Source organism: Cheilinus undulatus, linkage group 2, assembly GCF_018320785.1.
Source record: "Cheilinus undulatus linkage group 2, ASM1832078v1, whole genome shotgun sequence".
Taxonomy (NCBI): domain Eukaryota; kingdom Metazoa; phylum Chordata; class Actinopteri; order Labriformes; family Labridae; genus Cheilinus; species Cheilinus undulatus.
Window position 1 is genome coordinate 41,610,756 of NC_054866.1, and position 17,504 is coordinate 41,628,259.

The following is a 17,504-nucleotide window of genomic DNA, read 5'->3' on the forward strand; positions in this document are numbered from 1 at the left end:
AGGGTCTGTCTGGGAGAAGAAGGGACAGCAAGGAAGAGGAGAAGGGAGAGGAGGAGGAAGGAGGAGTGGCTTGCATACAGCATTGGTCAGATATCTGATAGGAGGAGTTAAAGAGCCCAATGGCGGACTGAGGGGGGCAGGGAATATGCAAATTTATAAAATCTCAGGAACTGTGTGAAGGAGCAGTGTGTCTGGTGCAAAGGGGTTTGGCTTGGTGAGATACCGCCCATATCCCTTAAAAGGACAATAGGTGCTCTTCGTTTTTTTTTATGGCTGTAAATAATTAGGATTGAAAGAATTAATAAGACTAGAAATAAAAGGGAAGTAGTGCTAAAAACACACTGTGAGGACATGATCTAAAACAGCTGTAGCTCAGTGATTTAACAGCTATTTTAAAATTCATACTCAGTCTTAATTAACCTACATAGGTTCTGTTTCATGCCTTCTTTTACATAAAGAAGGCTAATTCCCAAAAACTGATGTCAAGCTAATAAAAAAGGAAGTGAGCCAAAAAGTGCTGCTTGTTCAGCTGCAAATGATTCTGTTGTCTGGGTGGAGTCAGGTTAGGTTCAGGGCATTATTTGTTTTGATTTTAAAGGTTGTTAGTATCACTATGGTAAAAAAAAAAAAGAGAAAAAGAAAGGAGCAAAACCTATTAGTAGCAGAGTGGAGGATGGGTTAAAGGTAAGAGCTAATGAGAGGGGGGCTGGCAGAGAAAAGATGCCACTGTAATATAATGTGGATGCACTGTGTGAGACTGCTGTAACGCTGCAGGCGGTGGGGAGTTTGTTGGGGGTGGGGCTTTGGGATGGGAGGCAAACAGTCATCTCTGGTCTTATTCTGCAATGTGGAGTTGCCATGGCGACTGCTTCCAATGTAGTTAAGTCAAGATGGCTGCTGCAGTCTGGCAGCAGGAGCAGCTGTGGGCAGGTCACAGAACACGCTATAGGTAACTCTGACTGCTGAGATACTGAAGAATCCAGACTTTTTCATCACACCCTGCTGATGTATGCTGTTTCATATAAAGCTCAAATAATCTGAAAGTCCATATAGAGTTTGAGTCAGTTAAAAACAGCTCCCATCGGAGACATATTTAACTCATAGCTACTGTTATAATGCAAATATATTAAAGGCAATCGCATGAATGGGTCATAACATTGTTAGAGTTGTTAAACATTTAATCACAATGAATCTGTCCTTTTCATTACATTTTTAAATTCTACTGTTTTATCAGACAAATATTTGATTTTTGTACTGTCTTGAGCAAAGGGTAATTCACTTTCTGTTCCACAACAAGGATGCTTTTTCTTTGAAAGAAAATAAGGAACTTTGGGTAGATTGAAGATTATAACCTGAACTAAATCACAGAAAAAAGAACTTGTTATGGATTGAAAAATTCATAAGGTAATAGTAAAGTTGTAAATATTTGATAGCACAAGGTGCAGATGACTTGTGACTTGTCCACTGAGCTGTCTGAGTTTTTAAACTGAAATGAGACATTAAGGAGCAGTGTTGTGCTTGTTTTACTTCAAAAACAGCCTTAACCAAGTAGTAAAATGCTCCAGTTTTTGTAGAGTCAGAGCTTAGCCCACAGACTTACGTCCACCAGACAATTACTGAGGATGGCTGGGTTGACTCTAAAAGATGACTCCCACTCCTTACATACTAAATTTCAGCTGCTTTCTTCTGGATGTAGGTATCAAGTACCAACCTGTAAAAAATATATATATAGGACAGCTTTGTCCCAGCAGCCATCAGTGAGATAAACAAGTCATAGCAATACAGCTCTAATGATATAGGAGTAAAACTCATTATTTATTGACTGTTGAACTTTGCACACCTTACCTGTAGATCTTGTTTTACTGAAGGTGCATTTCTATCTTGTTTTGGCTTCTGTGCTTTTAGTTACCAGAGGTATACTGTGGTCTTATCTTGCTTTGCTTTTTACCTACCACATTTGTACTAATCCAAGTCTAATTTATTCTTTGATTTTACTTTTTTTATTCATTAATCTTGTTTTTTTTATGTTTTTTTTATTGAGTAACCCCTGTTTTGGCTTTGAGCACTATGGTCACTTTATCATGTCTTGTCCTGTCCTGTCCTGTTGACTGTGTAAAAGGAGGCCAACTCACTCACTGTGAACCAAATCTACCTATGGGTATAAATAAAGTTACCTTACCTTACTGCAGCTGCAGGGAAGAGTTACAATGGTTTAACCATACTGTGCTGAAAAAAATAATGAAATTACTGTCTTTACATGAATATTGTCCTAAGAAACACACCAGATCTTTACATTTTAAATTAATTTTGAAATGAATTTACATTTCATAGGGATAAAGATGTGAAATGATTGCATTGTTTGTCTTCTCATATCTTTCTGATCGCACTCCTCTCAGTCTACGTTACAGTAACTTCTTCCTTCCTCATTCCTATTCACTAAAAATGCACTCGGGTTACCTTAAAGGATAACAGAACAATGTAGCCATTTGACATCACTATTCAGAGTGCACAGCACGACAACGGCAGCCTACAAGTGGATCTTACCTTTACATTTTCTTAACATGTGGAAAGCAATTGTTTCTTTGAACAACAAACATAAAATATACTAAAAAGTCAACATATAACATGCAGGGTTCTCTCAAAACTGCACTTTGCCTCATTTTTGTGTCATGAGTTCAATAAAGCAGAGGTGTATTCATCTTTTGTTAAAACACTATTTGATAGATGTTATATGACCATTAAAGAGGCCGATGCAATGACCCTCTCTCAAATTCAGGCTTTGAAATCACACATAACAACCATCTTAAAGATGATTTAATATGTGTGGGTATTTTATTTCATAATCTGAAATGCAAGTAAACATACTCATGTGTTTAACTTTACATGTATACTTCAGTATATTTTATATATGAATTCGAACATGTTCATGCATACAATGTTTAATTACAAGCCCATTACTAAGATGTAATATATGAAAAACTGTGGTATTGCACAATCTAGGGACAATACTATTAATTTTAATGCAATTTCACTGCTATCATCTCTGTCTTACAATCTTTTCTGTCCTGCAAAAGTCTCAAATTGTTACATTAAAATTAGAAGACGAATCTAAGCAGTCAACATTTTTATTCCCTCTCTTTTAATCTTCAGTCAGATAGCTGGACAAACTCCTAAAATCTAAATACTGTACGAGTTAACAGCTCAAAGATGCCAGTAGGTCAGCTTACATTTTGAACTCCTGCTGTTGGCACAAGCTGTGGCCTCTGTGACCCGTGAGGAGCTTGATGAATGGTTTGGGTTGCTGCCTGTCTTATCACAAGCTGTGTGCAGGTGTAAATTTAGGGAAGCGTGTTCTTTCCGTCATATAAGCCTTCAGGTGTTGGGCCTTCAACCACAGTAATCTCCTCTCAAGTTAATACCCTTCACTTTGCCACTGAGAGTCCATGGTTCAGCTATGCCAGCATGAAGGCAGCCTTTGTAACACTGACCCATTTAAACCCAAAACAATGGCTGGATTGAAAAGACCCTGAAAGCATCCACAACTTAATTTTGTGACATGGGCGGAGGCAGAAACAAAGGGGCGAGACAATGGCATTTGGCACTGTAGAACAGAAATTACAGCATAATGAATTCAAGCATATTCTGCTAATGTAATCATTAACCAGTGTATCAAAAACAACAACCGATCTACACAGTTCAACTTCTCTATGCTCTCTTACGCAAACATTCACTTACTTTCTGAATACATTCTGCTAGCCTGCATATCTAGACAATAAACCACACTGTCAGTATTAGCCCATCAATACTGATGACATCAATGCCAATGTGAAAGGAGTATTTGTTTGCACAGATGCAAAATAGAGAAAATACATATTTTACAGTGGGCGTCTTCTTTGTTTACAAGACCGTGCAGACTGAGTGGAAATAGTCAACACACCTTTCTTTCTCAGCAACACTTCACCATGCTCCTGCTTCATTCTGCCATCTAGTGGCTTTAAAGCAAATCACCTTCAACAACTTCCTTTAAACACTTCCCTTGAACCTCCTATTATGGCATTACAAGAATAACAACAATTTAAAAGTTGCATTAAATAAAATAGTAGCCTTGCTGAATTAAAAACAAGTAAAAATGTGCATGTTCCCCCTGTTCTTTTAAATGAACATCTTTTAAAGCCTAAACACTGGTATCAGCGCCCTTCTGGACAGCGTCTTTGTTGTTTGGGAGTTTGCTCATATCTCCAAGGCGTTTGAAAAAGTTTGAAAAAAATCCCGAGGTTTCAGTCTTAATCCACGTGTCCTTTGGTGGAACATTTTCACTGTTTTTATGCACTTTACTGTCTTTGGGCTCCACTGATTTTGCCTCTTGGTGTTTTTCCCCATCAGAATCATGGGCATTCACACTTTTCTTGGCAGCTGATGGAGGATTCTGTGTTTGATCAGCAGATTTTTCAAAATCATGAGATAGATCAGTGAAATCAAACACTTCTTTTGAGGTCCCTTCTGCAGCAGGTGTCACATCTCTTCCTGCAGATTTAGGAGTTCTGACTAGAGGGAGAGCCAGCAGATTGTCTTCATTTTCATCAGTTTTAGGGACTTTAGAAGGCAGAGTATGACGACGGCCAAGGTTACGTTTAGAAGACTGTTGAGGGTTAAGTAAAAACCTAACTAGATCCTCGTTGGTTGGGTCTCCAGAATACCTCTCTGTGTCCTCATCGAAGGTTCGTTGACGAACTAATTTTTTATCTGGTCCAGGAGATTTCTGATTTTCCAGAGAACAGTCCCCAGATGAGACACTGCCTCTACTTTTCTGAAAGCGCAGCACTTTTCTAGATGCTTCTCGTAACTTTTGGGCCTCCTCCTCAGTATTGTCCTCTAGATCTTCATCCTCACCACCACTTGTAACTGAGAAAGTCCTGCCCGAGGAGGATACGCTAGTTGTCCTACTAGCTGGGTTAGTAAAATCCTTAGCGTCCTCTTTTTTGGACGTTTCCATCACCTCCTCATTGGGAAGTCCACTTTTTTCCTCATCGTCCTTGTTATTAGATTCCGTTTTATTTTGTAAAGAGTTTTCTGTAAGTTCAACAGCTGAGTTCCACTCTTTCCTGCTGACCGCTGGCACTCTTAAAAGCCCTCCTCTCTTCTGATCTTCAGCAGGAAGGTTAGCCTGAGAGGTGATTTCTGACAGACTTCCATTGTTGGGGCTGCCTCTGGAGGGGCTTTCATGAGTAGATGAGGGCCTCCCGCTTCTCCTCCGAGGGACACGTCTGGTTAAGAAAGTCTGTAGCATTGATTCCAAAGCTACTCCTTCCATTTCTTTGTCTCTGCTGGAGCAAGTAGCAGTGGACCTGCGCTTGGCAGCACACTGCAGTCTGTCTCTGTGCCTTCGCTTCACCTCTGCCATCTCTCGAGCCTTGTTTTCCTGCAGAATAATCACACCATCATTGGACCGAGACGTTTTTTTTAACCTTGTAAAAGGAGAGCATGCAGGTACAAAGGCACACCACTTACTTGCATGGCTCGCATAAATTTCTCACAAAAGGAGTGGAAAATGGAGCAACACTCCTCCAGTTTGAACTTGTTCGGATCTTCACAGAAGTACCCCGCCACAGAGTCACTCACAGACTGCAGTTCCTGAAGGTCAGTCTCGATTTCTGCCAAACGGACCTCAGCCTCCTGAATGAAGCCCAAATCAAAACATCAGATCGCATATTCACCTTTTTAGGGTCAATCCCATTTCTACCCCTTAGCCCTCGTCTTAGACCCTCCCCTTAGTTTTGTTCATGCCAGATGAAGGGGTATTCCAGTTCTCTTTCGAATCAAGGGCTAGAGGTAAGGGCCAAAGGCTACATAGCCCTTGAAACAGGACCGCACTTGAAACTGAGGGGTATGATGAATTCCCCACCACACACTGTGTTCACTTGTGAAATGGCACATCAGACTATGAAGGAGATGCGTATGAATGTTAGTATTTTCAGCATTTATAACTGATTATAGAAATTACAACAGCTGCATTTTCTCATATATTCAATCTTTTGCTAATAGGGATGAAAGTTTATTGTATTTTTGGTATGTACACATGTAAACCAGGGCTGTTAACTATATAAATATACAGAGAAGATCAACACTGAGATGTATGGAAAAGATGGTCCAAACTTTATTCAGCCATCCCCATCAACTCCTCCATAGACCAATCATGCTGCTCTTGAAAACTTTAATGTGTGAAACTTTATGTGAGCCTATCTCCTACCACCAGTTTTGTTATTTGTTTGCTTATCTTCACCTGTATCACCTGGTGTCACTCACTGCGTGTGCTAACCAGTGCCACTTGCTAATGTTTTTGTTTTGCATTTTGATTCAAATGTCTCCCAAGAGTTACCATAGCTGTCTTAAAGAAGTTGTCGATGTCGTAATCCGACTGGCTGTGTTAATAAAGCCAGAGCCTGACTGGAGAGGGTTCCCCGCTGTGTACTGTTAATTATTTTCTAATGTTTTAAATAATTTCTAACCAAGTATATTCAGATAGACGACAGAAAAATTCTAGCACACGTCACGCAAAATCAGTTAAAATGTTGCTGCTTAAATAAGTGTGCACCAAGCAATTGACCGTACCACATTTAGGGTAGAAGGGATAGAAATGGGATTGGCCCAGAATCACCTTAATTCTAGTGAATTGTCTAGAAACAGGCTCCTCACCTGAAGAAAATCCTCCATCTGTGCCTTTAAGTCTTCCTGCTTCAACGTGTCTGCTTTGGCGTTTTCTACTTTCTTCACCTGTTTTCTAAACTCAGCCTCAATGTCACCTTTATTAATTCTGAAATAACAAGAAAGAAGGTTTTATTTGGATGGTAGAGCAAAAACAAGAGTGTTAAAATATCCCGTTTAAAAATATACATAGCTTACCTGGCTGCAGCTTCAATGTGTTGAAGTTGTTCTGGAAATTTAAGCAGAGCTGCATCTGCCTTCTGAGCTTGCTGTAGTGAAGATGTTTGCATAAAAATTACTACACACACAGTAATACTGACCTTACACTGTAATCAGAACAAAGTAAGAAAAGCAACTTGCCATCACAACGTAATGCATGAGATTCATTCCAGGCTTGTTTGCCTTGGTGTCTGCCAACTTTAACAGGGACGACATTCGAAAGCCAACTGCACTCCCTGCATAGCCACCCTGTGATTGGATAAATCAAATGACACTCAGGTGTAAAAAAACAAGAATTCAAGATTGTACTAGAAAAATCTGTATACACTCACAGCATTCATGTAGTTTCCAGTCTTCAGCACCAGGCGAATGACAGAATGTAGATTATCAGACTCCAACAGTTCTGCAAGGAGAGATATGATGACTTTTATGTCTCAGCTGATTTATAAATCATAACTTTTATGAATTGTCCCCAGAAAAACAAAGAATACCTGCTCCAGCAGAGGTTAAAGTGTCAATAAAGCCTTTCATTTCATCCATGAGAGGGAAGAATTCTTCTTTGAGCACCAAGCTGCTGAGACGTTCTTCATAACTAACATAAACAGAAGATGCAGATGAGGACCATATTATTAGTTACCCTATAAAAATTCAATTTTAAAGTATTTCCCAAGTGCTGTTAAACAGAGGAAGAAATTTTTAACACAGCTTTTCCAAACATCCTTGTTTAATTTTGGATGCTTACACAGAAACAAAATTATTTCACAATAACCAAAAACTACTGGGGTTGAAATTATTAGCCCCCCTGGCTCTAATAGTCGATAGTGTCTCCTTTCTGCTGGATAACAGCCTCCTATCGTTTGCTGTAGTTTTCAACAACTCTCCTGAAGATTCCCAGCCCATTCTTTTTTAGCCAGCCTCTCGGGATCCTCCAGATTTGATGGTCTTCTGGCATGGACCTTGGTCTTCAGTTTGACCTAAAGATTTTCAATTGGACTCAAGTCAGGACTTTGTGCAGGCCAGTCAATAATGTCCACTTTGGTCTTCTGAAGGTAGTTCTTCACCAGATATGTTTTGGGTCACTGTCATGCTGGAAGATGAAGCAACGACCCAGACTCAGTTTTTCTACAAACCGCTTCAGGTTTTCTTTCAAAACCTTCACATATCCTATCTTTATGATTCCTTCAACCTTTATGAGATTCCCAGTTCCAGATGCACTGAGGGAATCCCTACAGCATAATACTCGCACCACCGTGTTTCACTGTGGGGACGGTGTTCTTTAGGTGATACACCTCTCCCTTCTTCCTCCAAATATAAGCCATGTCTCTGTTTGGCCTAGTTTGGTCTCCTCTGACCAAAGGACAGTGTGCATAATCTTTCTCCAGGTTGTCTTTAGCAGACTTCAGTCTGGCTTGAATGTGTACCTTCTCCAGAACCAGAGTTTCTCTTGGTCTGCAACATCTCAGTCCATTTCTGTGCAGGGCTCTAGTGATTGTCTCCCTGAGACTACAATTCCCAACTTAGCCTCATTGTTCACTGGTGTCTTGACAGTTGTTCTGGAGTTTTTAGACACATCTCTCACTAGTTTTCTTTCTTTCTTTGAAATCTTTCTCTTCCTTCCTCGCCAGGCTTGTTCTGTTTTATCAAGTCTAAACTGATTTAATTTGTTTTTGCTGTGCTGCTTTCTCCAGTGACAGTTCAAACCCTTACTAAAGTTTTCATACTGTGTGTAAATTGGAAGATAACCCTCAGTTTTAACTTGATTTCACAAAATTTGAACTTTACAAAGTTAAAGCGCATCATTACACAACAGTAGTTTGTGCTATAGCTCAACAAAAAGATTACTTCTTCTGGGCTAATAACATAGACCCTGGTAGAACTGTTTTTTGTGAAATAATTTTGTTTCTGTGTGCAAAGTAAGATAATGCTAGCATCCAAAATAAAACTAGAATGTTTGGAAAGCTGAGCTGGAAAGAAAACTCTTAATTTATCGGTTGATCTTTGTTTTTGACCCTCAGCTTTGGTCATGAGCTTTGAGTAATGACCGAAAGAAAAAGAAGTTTGAAATGAGATTCTCAGAAGGGTGTCTGGGCTCAGCTTTAGAGAAAGGGTGAGGAGCTTGGACATCTAGAGGGGTCTCAAAGTAGAGCTGCAGCTTCTTTGTCTCAAAAGAAGCCAGTTGTGGTGATTTGGGGATCTGAGCAGGATGCCTCCTGGTCGCATCCCTGTGGAGGTCTTCCTCTGAGAACCCGGGGTAGACACAGGACTTGCTGGAGGGATTATATACCTTTTGTGGCCTGGGAATGTCTCAGAATCCCTGGAAAATGTTGCTGGGGGGTAGAGATGTTTGGGTGGACTTGCTTAGCCTGCTGCCAGTAAGACCCGGCCCCAGATAAGCAGAACAAAATGGATGGATGGAGGGATGTTTGGAAAAGCTGTGTTAAAAACTCCCAACTCTGTTTAACAGCACTTAGGAAATACTTTTAAAAATGAATTTTTCCTAGGAGGGCTAAAAATTTCATCTTCATCTGTATGTATCGAGTACACTGTCACTGACATGAAGTATTTGCAATATACTAAATAATATTAGGTAACTCACCTGGAAACTTTGACCAGCATCAGCATGAACAGATCTGCTTCAGGGAGAGCCGAGGTGTCGCCCTTGAAACCAACAAGCTGCTTCACCTGAAATTTGTGATGGAGTTAAAACAAGCCCATGGAAGGTAACACCAGATTTTTAAGGGAAAGCTACAAGTAATAGTCTTGTAAGATTTACAAGATGTAATGACCCATTAAAAATGCAGTGGCAGTCATGATTACCTCTCCTTCATCAGGCAGCAGCTTGCACAGCTCCCTCAGCTTTCCTGAACCAAAACTAAGACCATTTCCTGATTTAATGTCCTCAATGATGTCTTGTACAGACCTGTGGATGAAGGTGGAGAAACAGAGATGGTTAAAATTAATAATCAGTCAACAATTATCCAGATGTTTTTCTAAGAAGAGAACACACTTGTATCTTTGGAAAGGTGTGCTGCTCACACTGCAAGCCTCTGCCTGCTCACACAGCGTTGTGAAATGGTAACACCTCTGACGTCAATTGTCAGAGAAACATTGCACAGGACTTCAGAATGGTGTTATGTTTTTTTAACACGAAATTTGTAAACACCTTTTAGTTAGCAGCTTCTGTGTCTTTTCCATTTCCTGTTCGTTCTGTCACATATGCCAAAAAAGCCTTAGGCAACACATTTACAATAGAATAGCTCTTTACAAATATTCTGCTGGCTGCCACAGTGAAGTAACCTGTCCGAGCTGTAGAACAGTGTACATCAGACCTGCCGAGACATGCAGGTCTGTGAGCATGAGGCAGTCATTTTGCACACTAATCTGTCCTCATCATCCCGTGCTGTTTTACATCAGGATATGGCCAGAATATTGAGCAAAAACAATCACACCTTAGGAATACTGGCGCTGACTCACCGCTTGAATTGTTTCAGGAAAATTCCAATGTTCATGCTTCTTTTGGAGCTGAGGATAGAAACCTGGGGGGGAACACAGACACAAAACGCCAATGTAATCAGCTTTTCAGTAGTAAAGATAATTTCACTATTGGTTTGAGCAGAGTTTCTTTTGTGTTGCAGCTTCTTTAACAGGCCAAAGGTTAGGAATTCTTTGACTTGATTGCATTGGACAATCAGGGGAAAGATACCTTATTTTGCAGTAATGTTTTTCTCTTGTATAAAGGGACATAGGTCAAAAGGTTTTGAAACGTATTTAACCCACTTTTGTCTCTCAAACAACATGAATTGGTCTGGAAAAGGAATACAATTAATGTTTTAAAAAATCCGCCCTATTTTTGGGTGTTTCTATAAAAAGTGCTTCTTAATTTATGGCACAAGTGCATGATTTCTACACAATACCTCAACTACAGTACAGGTACCAAGTAAGAACAGAAGCTGCTATACAGAACAGAGCAGTATGAGAGCACAATTATCCACTCCCTAAGCAAACAGATCTGAGGAATAGAGACTCCACCCTTGTACAGATCACAGATCAAAACACAAAGTTACCAGGAGACACATTACTGCTGATTACTAATACAATACATACATAAATTGATTGTTTACTACTCCACAGAAGAAGGGTGAAACAAAAAGATTAACTAGTTTTTTTTTTTTCCAAAAACAATCATGGATTGGATTACATTAAAAAATCCAGCCAATGTAGAAAAAAATGTACAAATAAAGGGGCTTGTAATCAGATGTAACAACTAACTGAGAAAGTAACTTACATATAATTTAAAGACACCTGTGTAAAACTTCCTACGTCTATTGCAGATTTGCTACTTACCACAAACCTATCAGACTTTATTTTTCAGCTTTTTATATGTTAAAATCAAATGATTATCTGTTTTTTAGAAGAATATCTTGTATTATATTATAATCTTATATTTAGTGTAATGACCCTAGTTTGACTATGATAAATGCAGTTGCTTAGAGTTTTCAGGGATAGGCAACTGGCAGCCAAGGGGCCCTCAACCTCACTTAATGCGAACGCCATGTCAATTTCTATAGCCAATAATTTAGAAACATTAAGACAACAGGATAAAATCTGCTATGAAAGCATGAAAACAGAAACATTTCTTTTATATTAATAAATATGGTTAGTTCTTTTGATTTTGAATTGAGGGGAACATTTTCTGTAATTTTTTTATTGTACTTGAATAATATTTTTTTCTGTATTTATTTCTATTTTCTATGTATTTTTTTAATTTCTTTTTGATTTATTTTGAATATAACATCTTTTTAGGTTTACTAATTGGAATAAAAAAGGAGAAATGTAATTTTTTTTTAATTCTTTAATGTTTATTTTTCATTTTATTTTGTAGTTTTTTTGTATACTATTCATTTGACTTTCCTGATAATTTATTTCGTTCAGTTTCTTTTGATTTATGTTTTCTTTTATTCAATTTAAATTCTATTTTCTTTGCATCTATTTTATATTTTCTTTGGATTTTTTAAGTATTTCAGCATAATGTATTTTCAGTCTTTTGATCTGATTAAAAAGTTCTGTATTTATTCACATCTTAATTTCTTTTATGTTTAATTTATTTCATTTTCTGTCATTTTTTATTTTATTTGTATTCATTTTATCTTACTTTTCCTAAAAAAAAATTCAAACTTATCTTATTTATTTTTATTTTTTCTGTTCAGTAGATTTATTTGGCTGCAAGTGTTTCTTTAATTCTTTTCACTCAAGGCACTTGTGAAAAAAATAATCTGAAGGTAAAATAACAAGTAACTATCATGTTTCATCCATTCAAAAAATAGCTTGATATTGATTTAATTCCATGTTTATCACAATTAAATAACTATTTAAATTAGCACTTCAGTTTAAAATCAAATGTCTGTATAATAAATGATCATGAAAGCACACTATTCTTCCTTTCCTTTAATTATTAGTAGTCACAGGGGTTAAATTGAGAATATCCAACAGTCTGTAAAAATCTGGCCCTTTGGCATGGACAAGCGAAGTTGCCCATCCCCAGTCTAGATCCTTAATTTGCTTCTGTAGTGTATTTCTAGGTTTTAAAGAGGAACCGCGGATACATTTCTACAGCACGCACACAAAATAAGATCAGCTCAGGACCAAATGACTTGTCCCCATTTCTTACTATTACACATCAAGAAATACCAAACATTTCAGATGATTGCCTCAAATGCTTGGGGTAAGTGTGTGACTTTGATTAAGCAAAGTAGGACACCTGTTTCCTCAGGCAGGTTTTACTCACCATTTCCCCTCCTGAGGCAGCATTAGGCATACCTCTCAGACTCTGGCGGTTCAGGGCCTTGATCTGTTGCTGACCCTGCTTGTGGCTGAACAGCTCCTCCATGTGATCTGTGTCCAGCTCATATTCTCCATCGATCTTATCTGTTGTCCAGATGTTGTGCTTTCCTATCACACTGTGTTTGGGGAGAGTTTCCCAGTTAAAATTACGCATCCTGGAGCTCCTACGGCCCACTTTCCCAAAGAGGCCTGAGCCAGGTGGTGGAGGTGGAGGAGGTGGGAGGCCAGGAGGTGGGGGTGGTGGTGGAGGTGGAGGTGGGAGGCCAGGAGGTGGCGGTGGGGGAGGAGGAGGAGGAGGAAGGATGCCAGGAGGAGGAGGTGGAGGTGGAGGTGGAGGTGGAGGTGGTGGTGGTGGTGGAGTGGGAGAAACTCCTGGTTGCATCTTGAGATGTGGAGCTGTCAGCAGGTTTTGGATGCTGTCATGGTCTCAGTCACACATAAGGGCAGGTTTTAAAGCCTAAGAAGAATTAACAGTGAGTATGATTAGTTCTGTTTTTGTAGGACTATGTCACAGTTATTGTAATGGGAAACAGTCTACAGAGCTGGCGCTTATGATTTATCCAGACAGAAAGAAAAGAGCAGGGTGGAGACAATTTCTAAGAGCCTCATGTACTCTACGACTGTAAACGAAAGTATTTAGCAAAAGATTAAGGATTCACTTTCTCTGTAAAACCTTTAAAACAATCACTGTATTGTGGTAAGTGTTGTCAAAACTTACCATGGACCAGTGATACTTAAAGTGTGGCTCTTGAGCCACATGATGCTCTTTTGTGACAACTTGGGGCTCTTTAGAGTTTTAGAAAAACACCCCCCAGAAAACCTTAAAAAAGAACAAATTTGACATCAGAAATTTTGATCAATTTCAAGTCACATTAATCAATTTTTCCAACCAATTTACTGGAATTACTGTAATTGAGTGTTTTTTTGACAATTTGTACTTTTTCAGTAAATTTTAAAATCAGTAGTTTTACTTCTATCTCTGTTGGGGTTCTGTTGGTCATGTTTCCAGTGAATTGTAGTTATTTTCAATGTGAGACACATTTGCACCATGACTGAAGCTACCACTGACTTAGAGTTCTTGTCTGTGACTTTAGGTGCTCCTTAAAGTTGCATAGAGCGTATTCTTCGTCAGTATGAAATGCCTTGCTATGAGGTTGACTCTCTGCTTTGTTATTTCCAGGTGAGACCCACTTTGCCACTTTTCAAGATTTACTGCAGCTTTCATATTGTAAAATATTTAACACTTTCAAAAGTTTAGTTTAAACATATGTAGTGTGGCCAAATAAGGTCACTCTAGTTCTATATGAGATTAAATAACACAGTCAATTTCACTTTGTATTTTATACTTGATTGTAGAGGTGTGAAATCTGAACAACCTGGTTGGAGATCTGTTCTCTTGTTGTTCTTGCCAATAAAAAATGATCATATTTTACTGTACAACTCCACATTAACTACACAGTACTTAAAGTAAACTTTAAATTGAATTCTCTTGACTACTGAGTAATATTATAGATCAGTACCTTTGCTTTTACTAAAGTAGATTTTAGCAGAGTAACTACACTTTTACTTGAGTACAACAGTCATATACTTTTTCAGCCTCTGTTCAATTGTCCACATTTGTTTTTGTGGTCTGTATATTTCCACCGGATGTGTGCAAGAGAGAGCATAAAAGATAATAATTCTTGCAAAGGTATTTTGGGCTCTTTGCTTGACCAGAGTAAAGTATCAATGCCATGGACTTTGGAACCATTTGAGGAGATTACAAAAGTTACTGGAAATTAAATAATACAAAATTTGTGATAAGAAAAGATCAAGCAAGTTGATAGACCTTTTAAAAGGGTAAGCATCTTAAACTCAGTCTAGTAGCCAGTCAAAGTTACTCTTGAGACCAAGCTGAAAAAACTTGTGTGAATTTAGGAAGAACGTTATTTTTGTTATTTTATTATAAGGGGAACTGTGAGTTTTTAAAGCCTGGTAGGCTTTGAAATTCAGTAACCACGTCTTCATTAATTTTTGAACCGTTAAACCGAAAGACAAAAACACCTTTAGATACAGAAAAACAACTTACCTTTGAGTGTGGCGCAGATACTCCTTAAATATCCCTGTTTTTTGTCGTTCCCAAACGTATCCCCTTGCCGTCCTGTTGAAACTTCACCCTCCAAAGTAAAGACTAACAACTGCCTGGAAAACACAGGAAGAAAGTGTCGAAACTCCCTGCGTGATCACGACGACACGCCCCGGTAACTGATTTATGTCCATGGAGTCCACACCTTTCCACCAGGAGGAATTATAAGAAACTATTTGGACGTGTTGGCTGGAGTTTGTGGACTCTCTGCGTCTTTTCGTCCAGCTGTCAAGAACTTAGGAGAGCAGTGCACTGGATTTCTAGACCCCTCCAGCGTGACTGACACACTGATAGGGAAAGAAAATCGATTTTTCTAAAGGCTCTGCCTCATGAAAAATACAAACTTGTACTATTTAGAAATGTCTGTCGTTGAACCGGAATGCTGTATGACCTCATTTTTATATTGATTGAAATAAACCGATGATACCGCAAATGAATGGTTAAAAGAATAAAAAATTGATTGCTTTGGTTAAACATCAAGCTATCTAACAAGCTCACCCAGTCATTTGTTGAAAGGTGGGCCGGTGGTCAGAGTGACTTTTAGTGGCCTGATAGTCGATTAGCAGTCAAGCCCTTCAACTCTGCCCTTAATACGATAAGCCTTTAAGATGATGGCTTTATTGTGCTGAATACGTTTGTATTTAAATTACACGAGAATCATTGACCCTCATCAGCAATTTAAACTGTGAATACCCAGCTTGATTAATGTTTAGTGGACAAATTATTAAGTATTGGGGTGCACTTTTATAACTTAACTGGTCGATGCAACACGTTAAATCGAGTTTTTTTTCTATGTATGGTCTAAGTGAACACAAAGATTTGAGTTGAGCCAGAATCATTTTGGGGCCAATTGAAATGTACTGTATTTTCCTACTGGAACATTTTTCTGCCAAATGAACATTTGTACAGCTGCAGAGCTGTTTTTAGTGTCGCAAAGGTGTGCCTGGAAAAAATTGTTGCATTAAGTCTGTGATGTACAGATGAGATAAGCAGAAGACCTATGAGAATCTGGACTAGATGTTGATGAATTGAATGGAGGTAGCTAGGGTGGAGGACGGTTGCAGTTCCCCACTGAAACAACAAGCTGACTGTGAACGAGAGAGCGACATTTAAAATATGGCAGATGCACAATGATTGATCAAACAAGGCCATGACAGAATCTGATTAGCTTAGTATTAAAGAGAGTGAACGCCAAATCAGCGGAGCAGGGAAGAAAGGATGAAAGAATGGAAATATGAACGAGTGCTGATGGATGAATGAGTAGAAACAGTACTCCTGCTTGAACTTTCCCTGAGCTGCATTTAACTCCTTTCCTGGGGGGACAAAACTGGTTTTCTCATTTCATTAATGTGTTAATTTCTCAAAATATCAAGAAAACCAACAAAAGTTAAGCCTTATTATGGGGAGCAGAATAAAATACAATGTATTCATGTAGGTTTAGGGTTTTTATAATGGCACACTTGTCCTGTCTCTTTGTTCTGTTTTTTGTTGCATATAAATTACAATATTATTTTTAAGATTAATTTCAGCTGTGAAAAGTTTTCAGAAGTTTGGGTTTTCAAGAGGTTGTGGGTCCTGACATTAGACCAGTTGAGAACCACTTAGCTAAATTAAGTGTCTGTAGAGGACCACTGGCCCCAAGGCAAGGTCCATGCCCTCAAACATCCTAAGTTATCATTATATCAAGCAAATGATACTTTAATTGATCCCTATGGAAGTACGGAAACTATTTGGATGATGGCTTGCAATAAATAAAAATATGTGATTTGTGGCAGAACACCAGTGATCATATGTTGTGAGAAATATGTTAAATTATTTAGATGAAGTAAGTTTGATTTAGGATGCTCTTGGGTGATAGCATTAAGATTTAGGCTTGTCCTGTTGTTCTGCAGCTTTGTTACAAGGAAAAAAATGATTAAAAATATTTTGCTCACTCTCTTTGACTGTTTAAGGGAAATAAAGAAGGACCTTATGTTGGTCTCTGCAAGGGCCCCCCAAATTTCTATCTAGGCTATCTATTCTTTGGCTCCATCTGTTTGACAAACTTGCAGGGATTGACAATAGAGAAGGATTCCTCTTGTCAAAGTGTGCCCCCTTTGAGATGTGTAATTTTAGATAAGCTTGAATTTCAGGTAGAAGTTAACAATGGTGAAGATTAGTGCTGTTTACAAGCTCAATAGTGCATTTTAATCTGATATGCTGCTTTTGATGTGAGAACATTTCACAGTCCTGTTCAGATGGAGTCAGGTTTATTCAGAGGGACGCTTTTAAATGTTGTCATCATGTGATGATGTTTAATGTTGGTATATTATTGTGTTGCTAAGTTTTACCTGCTGCACACACCTACTGTAAACAAAGAGCAAATGAAGCTTATTTAAGCCTCTGTAACTTCCTCTGTGAATATAACATCAGGCTGAACTAGTTTAGCTTTATAGCCATCAAATCCACTCATGCTCACACCTGCATTTTAACAGTGACAGGAAAACATCACATTTAAATAAATGTCCCCAAAGAGGGACTGAAACTTCTGCTGCAACCAAGAAAGATGTATGTCAAAGTGGGGGTCCTTACCCCCTTGAGGTTCCCCAGAGGATGCAAGTTTGACAGGAAGGAGAGG

The 17,504-nt window shown here is 38.6% G+C and overlaps 1 protein-coding gene across 2 annotated transcripts; it reads right to left on the reverse strand.

Annotated features, from left to right (window-relative positions):
* Nucleotides 1-2,778: 2,778 nt before the first annotated feature.
* fhdc4 (FH2 domain containing 4) lies at nucleotides 2,779-15,005 on the reverse strand. Of its 2 annotated transcripts, XM_041799388.1 has the most exons (13): nucleotides 14,831-15,005; nucleotides 13,481-13,582; nucleotides 12,707-13,219; nucleotides 10,396-10,457; nucleotides 9,739-9,841; nucleotides 9,518-9,603; nucleotides 7,413-7,513; nucleotides 7,254-7,324; nucleotides 7,063-7,170; nucleotides 6,901-6,971; nucleotides 6,694-6,811; nucleotides 5,509-5,673; nucleotides 2,779-5,419 (listed from the first exon to the last, which is right to left on the reverse strand). In XM_041799388.1, exons 3-13 carry the CDS (start codon nucleotides 13,142-13,144, stop codon nucleotides 4,175-4,177), a joined length of 2,568 nt encoding a protein of 855 aa, XP_041655322.1. In that variant the 5' UTR covers nucleotides 13,145-13,219; nucleotides 13,481-13,582; nucleotides 14,831-15,005; the 3' UTR covers nucleotides 2,779-4,174. The 2 variants fall into 2 exon arrangements, with proteins under 2 accessions (XP_041655322.1, XP_041655330.1); XM_041799396.1 differs by lacking the exon at nucleotides 13,481-13,582.
* Between the last annotated feature and the right edge of the window lie 2,499 nt (nucleotides 15,006-17,504).